The 11,482-nt window shown below is 43.5% G+C and overlaps 2 protein-coding genes across 2 annotated transcripts; both read left to right on the plus strand.

The window, feature by feature from the left end:
- Positions 1–505: 505 nt before the first annotated feature.
- On the plus strand, positions 506–1,555 carry LOC130209390 (heterogeneous nuclear ribonucleoprotein A0-like). The gene has a single exon (XM_056439001.1). It carries the CDS (start codon positions 546–548, stop codon positions 1,464–1,466), a length of 921 nt encoding a protein of 306 aa, XP_056294976.1. The 5' UTR covers positions 506–545; the 3' UTR covers positions 1,467–1,555.
- Positions 1,556–1,584: 29 nt separating this feature from the next.
- On the plus strand, positions 1,585–10,610 carry LOC130209389 (heterogeneous nuclear ribonucleoprotein A0-like). Its single transcript, XM_056438999.1, has 2 exons — positions 1,585–3,115; positions 8,794–10,610. The coding sequence occupies exon 2, from the start codon at positions 9,004–9,006 to the stop codon at positions 9,943–9,945; it is 942 nt and encodes a 313-aa protein (XP_056294974.1). The 5' UTR covers positions 1,585–3,115; positions 8,794–9,003; the 3' UTR covers positions 9,946–10,610.
- Positions 10,611–11,482: the final 872 nt, after the last annotated feature.

Genomic DNA, 11,482 nt, shown 5'->3' on the forward strand with positions numbered 1-11,482 from the left:
ATGGACGTCTTGCACTAACCAGGCTGCTATTGTTGATCATGATGAAGTATACTTTTGTGAGATAGCCTAATTTTATTCACAGGCTACTACATTTAATCTATTGTACTTACTAATTATGACCAAGAATGATTTGGGGAGTTTCATATCTTTACAGTTCCTAAATGTAGATATGTGTTGATCTTTTTATTCGCATTAATAAATATTAGCAGGACAGCGTTTGATCCGTCCAGTTTGACACAATGTCACACAGGAACCGTTCTGCAATCATACTGCGCTTCAGAATACTACAAAGTATTTTTTTTCATTGAAAGGCCGTCGTTTTTATATTTATAGTAACTTTAATCAAGTAGTTGCATCCGTTTTAACAGAGCATATGTAGTCTTTTGTCCCGCAGGAGAAAGAGCAACGGATGGGAAGAGGCGTGACTGAAGATCAAACTGCTCTGACGTCACAGCGCGTCCGGTATAAATACAGCTGCGTTCATCCTCAGCCACCATTTTGAGATTAGCACATCTTCCAACCCATAGCAAACTAGTTATTCAACAATGACTGACCAGCTTTGCAAACTTTTCGTCGGTGGCCTCAACGTGGACACGGACGACGATGGCCTGCGCAAGCACTTCGAGCAGTACGGCTCCCTCACCGACTGCGTCGTCGTCGTGAACAAGCAGCTGCAGCGGTCCCGCTGTTTCGGCTTCGTCACCTACTCCTCACCGGAGGAGGCTGACGCAGCAATGGCGGCCAGGCCTCACACCGTCGACGGCAATTCGGTCGAGGTGAAGCGCGCCGTGGCGAGAGAAGACGCCAACAAGCCCGAAGCGCTCGCTAAGGTAAAGAAGATCTTCGTCGGCGGTTTGAAGGACGACATTGAAGAGGAGCACCTCAGCGAATACTTTTCGCAGTACGGCGAGATCGAGAAGGCCGAAGTGATCTCGGAGAAGGAGACCGGGAAGAAGCGAGGCTTCGGCTTTGTTTACTTCACCGATCACGACGCGGCCGACAAGGCGGTCGTCGTGAAGTTCCACACGGTCAACGGACACAAAGTCGAAGTAAAGAAAGCCCTGACGAAGCAGGAGATGCAGGCGGCCAACAGAACCGGCATGGCGCCCAGAAGCAGAGGCGGTAGAGGCATGCGGGGAAATCAAAATGGCTACCCTAACAGGGATAGCTATAGCGGAGGCTACAACTACGGAAATGGCGGCTACAACGGTGGTGGCGGTGGCAGCTACGGAGGAGGGTACGGCGGTGGGCCGTATAGTGGTGGTTACGACCAGGGAAGCTACGGAGGCGGCAACGGCTACAGCGATTTCGGCAGCGGCTACGGGCAGCACTCCTCCGGCTACGGCCCCATGAAAGGGCCTCCCTTCGGCGGGCAAAGGAGCACGACACCCTACAACCGAGGAGGCGGAGGCGGCGGCGGCGGCGGCGGTTACCCACGAGGGGGCTACGGCGGTGGCGGCTACTAAATATTCATCGACACAAGAACATCATCTGCCCTCCAGCCAGGATTTGGACGTCAAAATCGAATTCAAAAAACGGGGCGTCTGCCGTGAAATCCAACAATGGCAGAGAAACGGACACTGAGACACCCCCTAATCACCAGACCTCAAAAACCCAAACAGGTAGGAAGGTCACTTCCCAGAAAAACCTGATAATAACGAGCATATCTTGCCGTTCAACTAGGACACATTAAAACAGAATAAGAAGAAGAATAAAAAAAAACAGCGACCCTTTTTTTATTATGTAACGTTACCCGACGCAAAACGCGTGTAGCTGTCGTTTAGAGTTGAATATTTTTTATTTGCGTTCACGCGTTGTTTTTTTTGCAAATTTCGATGTAGGATTGTTTTTGCTGATTTATCCTAATTTGCATTTTAAGCAATTTAAGGTTCGTTTTTGATTTTCTGGAGTAAAACTTAGTGTGATTTCAATGTATGAGGATGAGAAAGCATGTTTTGTGGTCTGGATTTCATAGCTTGTTATACTTTTCAACATCAACTTGTAACTTGGGTCTCTCGGCGAAGGCGGGAACGTGATACTGCAGGATCCAGTTTCCTTGTTTCCTCCCCCACACTGTACCAAACTCTCCTCACTCATAGTAATAGTTCCAGTATTGTTCATTTCTCATTACCTGTAGCAATATCTAATGTATATTGTATACTTTCATGTCTGGAGAACACAAACCTACTGTTAAAAAAACACTTTGGTATGCTTATGTATGTTCATTTTAAATAAAACGTTATACCACTTAGCTTAGTTATTTTACTTATTTAACCAGGCTTCCTCAAGTTTATCCACAGGTCTTATAAGTGCCATCGTCTTGATCTTTAGTTACATGGCGTCCCAGTTTATTCCCTTACACTCAAGGTGGGTGAAATGGTAACCGAATTATTGTAGTCTACCCACAGCCATTGCATGTAGGCTCTGTAGGGTTTGACCTTGTTTTAAACTTATGTGGTTGCTAATATGACTTTTCCCCCCTTTTTTTATTTATTTGAATACGTATTTCATGTGGACATGAGGGCTCTGATATTTATCTTTGATTATTCCTACTTCCTATTAGGTGTTCTTACTCGTATTCCAGTATGCTATCCCAGCCATAATAGCCGTAGCAGTTTGTTTGTAGGCTACATCAGGACCCTGTTGATTACCTGGGGTCGATTGTGATAAGAGTCTGAAATATCTCTTTAGGATATCCACATCCAGCAAACTAGGTATGTAAATCAACCTGTCTTCACTCTGTGTTGGTCAACAATGTATGGGATCTTTGCGATGGTGCACAAGTGTGCCATTATTATTTAATCTTAAACATAACTGACACTATATAAACTCAAGCTCAATGCGTCTTATAGAGCTAATCTTAAAATTAAAACAAAATGGGAGGGTGTTACTTGATTTGGTCTTAACTTTAAGTGGGTGGAAGGGCACCTGAATTTTGTTCCGCCATTAACTGAACTAATGGAACGAGTAACTTGGTGTCTCTTCCACGAACCCTTGCTCTGCACAGTTTCTCACTCTAGTTTCTCTCCGTCTCCTCCAGGTTGCTTCGGTAATCTGGGCACGAGGACATCACCCCCGAAACCGACAGGGTGCGGTTGTGCCTTCTCCCCCTCAGGTGAAGTCAGTTTTCAGAAAGGATTGTCCAGTGTGGGTTTAAATGCATTTGAAAGTCTCATGGTGGGTTTTATATCTGAAACGTTTTATTTGAGTTATGAAGGTTGGCAGTTTTGATAACTATAGATCAAAGATGTTTTCCCGATGACCAGCGCCAACTATTAGGCTGGATCTGTGAAGTCGTTTCCAGTGATTACTTTTAAATGCCTGTTCCGAGGTTAACAGTGTGTATAACAATGATTTTAAATTCTGTTTTTATTCTTTGATCTTACTCAGGTGCTGTAGACTAGATGACCTGGGAGAAATAGTTTGCACTTCTGGGCTCTGGATTTCAAAATGTATTACGTTTCTATTCTTTAAATGTTGGCCACTAAATTATTGTTTTTTCAATATTTGCAATGCCCGGTTAAGTAGGAGAGGTAAATATGCATACATATACATATTGATCATATTCTTCATTCTGTAGTACAGGTTAATGAATTACGGGTATTGGCTGCCATTCTCCATGTGACATCTAATATAAAGAGCCCTGCGGCTTAACCCTTGTGTTGCCTTAAGGTCATTTTGACCCGAATCAATGTTACACCCTCCCCCCGCTTTAGGATTAATTTGACCCCGTTTAATGTCGGTGTTCTTCCGGTAGTCAACAAACAAACATAAAGTGCCTCACACTTAAACTTGGAAAACAATATTAATTCTAAAATATGTTAGTAAATATAAAGGTAACAGGAGGGTGAAACATTGAATCGGGTCAAAATGACCCAAAGGCGGGGGGAGGGTGTAATATTGATTCGGGTCAAAATGACCCTAAGGCAACACAAGGGTTAAAGAGCGCCTGTGTTGGGGACGTAATGTCTGCAGAGTCGTTGGAACAATGAAGGAAAGTCCAGTGTTCACACAGCCTCATGTGTTTCTTACAGCAACTCAAATCTTGCAGTGGAAGCCTTACTGTGCACGATATTGTCCGTAAACCTCAAGCCTCCTCAGGTGGCAATGTTATTGAACAATTTTATCAATAAAAACAATTGTCTATTATTTATTTGTAATTTTCAGAAGATCTGTTGGCTCACATGGCGTTTGCAGTCTAAGTGCCAAGTACTGCAGTTTACTCCTCTGCTGCTAGATGCCTGTAACTAGACGTGGAAACGGCTGCAAAATGAACATTACATTGCATGAGGTGTCGCGGAACACCTGTAAGTTGGTCAGAAGTTGAGGCAACATAACCTTTGTTATATTAGAGTCCTTAACTGAAATGCTTGACTCACTTTATTTATTTTTTGCAAATACTGTTTCTGTCTGATTACTCACCCTTTAGGAAAGTTGCTGCTTTTATCCCAGTTCAAAATTCAGAAAACTGGCCGTCCAATAATCTGGCTGCAGTAAGGCTTTTGACATACGTCTGCTGGCCAAGTCGTTTATTAAGACCGTGCAGACTAATTACAACTGTTATTTGTTGTGCTAATTGAGCAGCAAATAACAATACATCTGCTATAAATCATGTCCACATGGATAAAGAAAACGAATGTTATGTTTTTAAAATATGGTTATGTATTGAGCTGAAGTAACCATATTGGCGCTCAACAACAAACTTGATGAACAAAAGATGCATCTGACAGAACAATCTTGCTTCCTCCATTTAGCGGCGGTGCCAAGAATGTAAGGACAAACTCACTGCAATCAGACCTTTTGAAAATAAAACGCATTTTTATCTTTTGTAATACAAGCTCAACCTTAAAACGAATGTCAATTACAGAAGTAATCACTCAGTTTTGTAAACTTGGAGGAAAGTGCGTTCTTTTTTAACCAATCCTGTCTGATGTACTGCGGCGATTTCAAGAGGTAGAGTGTGATGCAACTTATTTTATGTAACACTATGTAAGTGATTGACATGGCAACCCGAGTGTGAATTGTACTTTTGTTCTCTTACCTCTTTTTAGGATAATGGCGCTTCACGATTTCTGATCATCCCATAGGAAAAAGAAACCTGTCATGTTGGCCATGCTTTTTTTATGAATCTACAATAAATTATATATTTTTATACACCAAGAGCGTTGTTATCTTACTTATTTACATGGAGGATAGTTTGGTTTGCATGTCTGTGATTCCCGTCAGGAAGGGGTCGTGATGAGGTTGTGTGCTGATGGTCATGAAATGGATACGCTTATCGAGCTGGTGTCACAGATCTCACGCTGGCTGCTATACTCGTGTTTCATCCAACCAGACTCCTAAGAAGTATTCTGATCTGAGTGCAGGTTCAGGATTTTGGATTACTGTGTGTTCAATCCTTAAAATCCTTGGTTTAAGTGACCCTTTTTTGGCTTTCCTGTGGTAGGATTACATCTTTTGCAATTTAAACAAATGGATTTGTAAATATTGTTTTGATGGGTGTGCCATTTACAGCCAGTTACATGTTTTTGTTGTACTTTGCAACCGTTTAAAATGAGTAATGTTTCGTGTTATGTCACCAACGGCATTGTGTGCATGATTTGAGGGCGATCAAATCTGCATGCTTTTGCAAAGCCTTTTTTATGTGCTTAAAATCCTGCATTCAGTTAGCTTTTAGTGGCTCACCTGTATGTAGGTCAGTGAAAGTCAATCATTGGCAAGAGAGGGGTACCACAAACAAAACTGACCTCAAATAAAATAAATTCTGCTTAATCTGTGAAACTCCAGTGCCTTTTTAAAGTTTGTTGAATTGGAGATTGGGAATCAAAGACAGCAACGATAAGGAGCACAAGCAAAAACGTGATCTGGTTAAGATTTTACTCAATTACTGCAGCTTTCCCTGGAATCAAGTTTGTCAAAACCAAAGCTGCAGAAACGGTTGGTGGCAACTCGTGCTGGCTCAGAACGAGGGCGTGTTGCAGCAGGCGTTAATCTTCATTGGCGGAGCTCTGAATAGTTTTTAACAGCAGCTTGGGGGAGGGGTCTGTGACACATTTCACTTCCTGTGAAAAGACCGATTTCAGCTTCCCTAAACCGTACACTAAGCCCTTTGAGGCTGAAGTGGGTCAGCACTATTTCAATATATATATTATATACAGGCACGTGCACAGATAGAGCCCTAGTGGTGCTCAAGCATCAGCCCCTTTGCCCTGGATGAGTAAAGTGCCCTTTTTGCTGGAGACACGTTTTTATTATTCATCCGTATTTAAGAATAAAAGTTACTCTTTTTGTCAAGTCCCCCCAAATGTGTTAATATCCGACGGGCATTTATTTGAGTTATTGTGAGAATTTCGCCTAGACCCGCTCCGTGCCGCTCACGAGCCCCCCCCCCTCCTCTCCCTCCCCCCGCCGCGCCCCTCCTCCTCCACTTCCTCCTCCGCGCAGTGCTCCTCGCGCCACCAAACGGCTGCACCTCCTTCTCTGACCCGCAGCATCAGACACACAGGTCATGACGGTGTTTGTCCCCTGACGTTGTTTTGTGATAAATCAACCACAACATTACCGCTGCTGAAAACATGACGTCACAACTTGTCCGACGTTTCCTAAAAAAATAAACAAACAACTCCGTGATTTCAAAGCCTCGTCCAGCTGTTTACTGACGTTAGTTATGTTTAGAGAATAGAGAGAAGAGAGAGGGAGAGAGAATTCTTATTCCGTTCTATTCAACAGACCAGGAGGGCGATACGTGGCTGGCATGACGCCCATTAGCCAATCAGAACGCTTGTACTGTTGTTGCTATATAATAATTCATCTTTATTCATAAAGAAAATGTAAGCTAGCTGTCTGATGCTGCCAGAGGAAACGCAGGTCGAGGACAGCATCATCAGTGTAATGCTGCTTATGCTTCAACTGTCAGAATGTGTTTGGTATTGGGTGCCCTTTTTTTTGGTTTGAGCACCTGCCCCCCAAAATGTCTGCACGTGCCTGATTATATATATATATATATATATATTTATACTAGGGCTGTCAATCGAGTAAAAAAAATTAACTAATTAATCGCACATTTTGAAATTCATTAATCGCGATTAAAAGGTTTTTTTTCTTCTAAAGACAATCTTCTAAATGAACGAGTAATCCCTTCAGACAGCGTGTATTTTAGACACTTGTTTAATTGTATTCTTTTTTAAAGACAAAACTTCACACAGAGCTGTGTTTTCAAAGAGGCTCCTACCTATAAAGTGCCAGCGAGGTATTTAATATCGTGGATGATAAATTGTTTCTTCAGTGAAACATCCAGATTAGTGAAACAAGGTGCATTTGAGACCCCATTGGTCCTGTCATCTTTAACATTGAACAGCAGCAGAACCAGTGGCCTTGGTAAACTGACAAATATGTCACGTTAACCCTCTGGAGTCTGGGCTCATTTTCTCGATTTTACAAAACAATGTAAATTCACCTTTTAAAGGCTTTTGCATGTGACACATCCCAGTGTTTCCCCCACCATTCTATCAGGGTGAGGCCCCGTAATTTTCTCTTTCGCGCCAGATTCCAGCAGAAGTAATGTAAGGTTCTTTTCTTAAAGACGTCTTTGTTCTTTTATTAAACTAAACGTCTGTTGTTGGTCGTCTCTACAGCAGCATGTCATTCTGTCTCGACGTGTCGGTCACTCTTCTCGGCTCTCCGTCCCGCGCGCCGCAGAGCTCCATGCCGGCGTGTCTGCGCGCGCATCGGGTCGGAGCAAAAAAAGTCACCTGCACTTTCCGCCCCGCGTCACCGACACGTCGCCCTCTGCTTCTCTGTGAATATCGAGGAGCAGACGGGAGGAAGGAGGCGGATTGCCGTGGTTTGACACTCAAGAAGAGTGCAAAAACTAAAACGCACACCGGAAGTAAACAAAGTTGCGTTAAAATATTTTAGTGCGTTAATCAAGGCCAAATTAATCGCATAGATTAACGCATTAACGCTGACAGCCCTAATATATACATATACAGCCTTCCTCTGTTCTCTTATTCCTGTTCCGTTAAAGTTTTATTTTTAGGGAGTTTTGACGACAGAGAATGTTGTCTTTTGTACATATGGTACATTATTTGGGATATTTGACTTCTCAGAGCTGATAATAGATAGATAGATATATACTTTATTGTGATAAGGTCACAATCATTTAACATCTTAAAAGCACAGACCTGATGGGTAATATTTACTAACAATAGTTGAAGGTACAGCTATTATGTTTACAGGAAAATTAAAAGAAATAACCTGGCTAAAACTAAAACTTTGTCATGCATCATTTGATGTTTGCTCTCCCTTTAGGCTATAGTATTTATAGTGTAGTATTACGGGTAATAGGTCTGTGTGACCAGATTTCTCTTTTCTGAAGCAATTTATAAATAGCCTGAGTACATGATAAGATGTTCACCGGATATTGGCATTTAAATAAAACAATAACATATGTATGTTCTTATTCAAGGCCTAAATTAGTTAGACTGCCACTGACTAGGCGACACAACAGCCCATATATATATATTACGAATTATGTAAGGATACCCTCAACTGGCATTTTTAATGGATACTCTTAATTCTAAAATCATAATTTTCGTTATGTAGAAGAGCATTGGGGCTTTAACGTGATGAAGGCGGGGTCACTGTTTTAATTAAGTATGCAGCCAATGCACCAATTATATAATAATTGTCATGAAATAGGACATCGCGTTACTAATGTGTTTCGTGTTGTACTATACGAGAGCATAACGAACGACCACAAAGGTTAAAATACACGCTTCCCTTTCTCCTCAGCAAATAAACCTCAGATGTTCGACAGCACTTGAAGGCAGCAGCAGCACGATTCGCCTGCGAACCAATGGGAGCGGTGACTTTTTCAAGATGACCAATCAGCGGCGTTTACGTCTTACGGAGGCGATGTGTGTCAAACGGCCCGCCCTGACGTCGTTCATTGAAGAAGAAGACGGACGGTGTCGGCATACCATCCACTGAAGAGATTCAATCATGACTACCAAACTTTGCAAGCTGTTTGTCGGAGGACTGAACGTGGAGACCACAGAAGATGGCGTACGCAAGTATTTCGAGCAGTTTGGCATGCTCAACGACTGCGTGGTGGTCATGAATCAGACGCTCGGCCGGTCCCGCTGTTTCGGCTTTATCACCTACTCGGCTCCGCAGGAGGCCGACGCAGCAATGGCGGCTAACCCACATGTCGTCGAAGGCCACGACGTGGAATTGAAAAGGGCCATAGCGCGTGAAGACGCCAACAACCCGGACATTCTCGCCAACGTTAAAAAGATTTTCGTCGGCGGCGTGAAAGACCACATCGAGGCCGACAACCTGACCGAGTACTTCTCCCAGTTCGGCGTGGTGGAGAAGGCCGAGATCATCTCCGACAAGCAGACCGGCAGGAAGCGCGGCTTCGGCTTTGTCTTCTTCGATGACACCGACTCCGCCACCAAAGCGGTGCTGACCAAATACCACACCATCAGCGGGAACAAGGTGGAGGTGAAGAAGGCTCTGACCAAGCAGGAGATGTCCAACGGCGGGCGAGGAGGGAGAGGTCGCGGAAGGATGCAAAGCTATAGCGGCGGAAGAGGCGGCAGCGGCGGCTACAGCGGCTACAGCGGCGGCGGCTACGACAACAGCGGCTACTGCGGTGGCGGTGGATACGGCGGCAACGGCGGAGGGTACGGTGGATATGGCGGAGGGTACGGTGGCTATGGAGGAGGCTACGAAGAGGGAGGCTACGACAATTCGATGGGGGGTGGGTACAGTAACGGCGACTTTGGGGAAGGCTACGGACAGCAGAACTCCGGCTATGGTGCAGTGAAGGCGGGCAACTATTCCTACCGGACCCCGGCTCCATACAACAGGGGCGGCGGTGGCGGTGGCTACGGCCGGGGAGGCGGCGGCGGCGGCGGTGGATTCAGCGGTGGCTATTAGAGCCCCCGCCTTCAAGTTCTTGTGATGTTCATGGGGTAAATTCTGATTTACAGAGAACTTGAATTTACACACACACAGGACACACACCCGGGTGAGGGGGGGTTGAATTCAGTCAAGGGAGCAGTGCCCATCACCCACAGAATCAATGAGACTGTTCTGGATCCTGGCTCCCCCGGAGCCCATCTGTCCTCTTATTCCACACATTATGGACTTTACTGCTAAGAATTGAGAATTGTACTTTTTGTTATGTAGGTGGGGGAATACTTTCTTTGAACCATTTGTACAACCGTAATCAATTTCAGTCACTGCTTCTCAACTCGGAATTGAGTTAGTTTGTCTTGCAAACCAGCCAGATGTGTGTTATTTTTGCATCATGAACTCAGGGTTTTAAGTGATGTTGGTTGCAATGTCAGGAAGCATGGGACTCTATTGCTCGAGTTTCTTGATCCTAACTAAACACTATCGTGACAAAGTGTTTTTTGGAGAGAAAAGTCACGGACTGTTTTTGTTATCTGTAAATTTCCATTTTCCACCCGTCCCATAACAGGCTTTTGTTTAGATTAAACTGTTTTTGAAATCCATGTGTTCAATTCACCCTTATGTTTGATTCTGCTTTTATTAAAGTTTTTAATGTTTTGAAACTCAATTAAATCTCTCAGTCTTGATTCAAATTGTGTGGGTTGCATTTCAAATCTTCCTTTTGGAAGCTAAAAACAAGTTTGCTGCATCTTTTTTACAACTCGGATAATCTGCCTTTTTGTCACTACGTGCAGATCATAAAGCTGCCGCCAGGGGGCAGTATTGCCTCTCAATGCACGCATGGCATCTTCATTTCATCCGCCATTTTACACCAGCAACGATTTGCTTTAACAACCGTGTGAACCGATAGCGGTAGTTTATAGCTGATTCGTGTTTTGTATTTGAGACTTAATGGGGAAATTCATGAGTAAATATTCTCAATCGAGGATTGACATATAAATATATTCACCGTTGCCCACATGGGTGCAGTGCTAAATACACTTTGTATGTTTTTCAAAATAAAAGATTTTTAAAATTATTTAGTGATGTATAATTGACTGTTTAGTTGTCTTTTGTGAACTTGTTTAATGGGTGAAACGTATCTTAGTTCAGTTTCACCATGACTAGTATCTCAAGAAAATGGGGTTGGGTTTACCTTCAGAAACCTGCTCACGTGCATCCGTTTTAAGGAAGCTGAGCCTCACGTGATTCACAATTCTTTCTGCTCAATCTGTCATATTCCCAAATATTGAATATATTAAAGCAGTTGGGATGTCTAACTGCAGGCAATGATTACTAAAAATAATGTCTTGTCGGAGATTTAATTTAAGTACACTGGCAAACCGCACTGGCAGCAGCGACAAGTAGTAGATAGTGGAAAGGAGGTCTCACACTGGCACTTTTTCTGGGTACGAAAACGTGGCTTCCTGGAGCAATGCTTACTGTTGTCAAACTTGTTTTAATCACACTTCTGCTCCATGTCATCACATGTTTGACTTGTACAACAGGTAATTTGTAT

Source organism: Pseudoliparis swirei, chromosome 19 (genome assembly GCF_029220125.1).
Source record: "Pseudoliparis swirei isolate HS2019 ecotype Mariana Trench chromosome 19, NWPU_hadal_v1, whole genome shotgun sequence".
Lineage (NCBI taxonomy): Eukaryota > Metazoa > Chordata > Actinopteri > Perciformes > Liparidae > Pseudoliparis > Pseudoliparis swirei.

Bases quoted from the DNA above. Each gene is read 5' to 3' on its own strand.
- LOC130209390 (XM_056439001.1), top strand. From the start codon at position 546: ATGACTGACCAGCTTTGCAAACTTTTCGTCGGTGGCCTCAACGTGGAC.
- LOC130209389 (XM_056438999.1), top strand. From the start codon at position 9,004: ATGACTACCAAACTTTGCAAGCTGTTTGTCGGAGGACTGAACGTGGAG.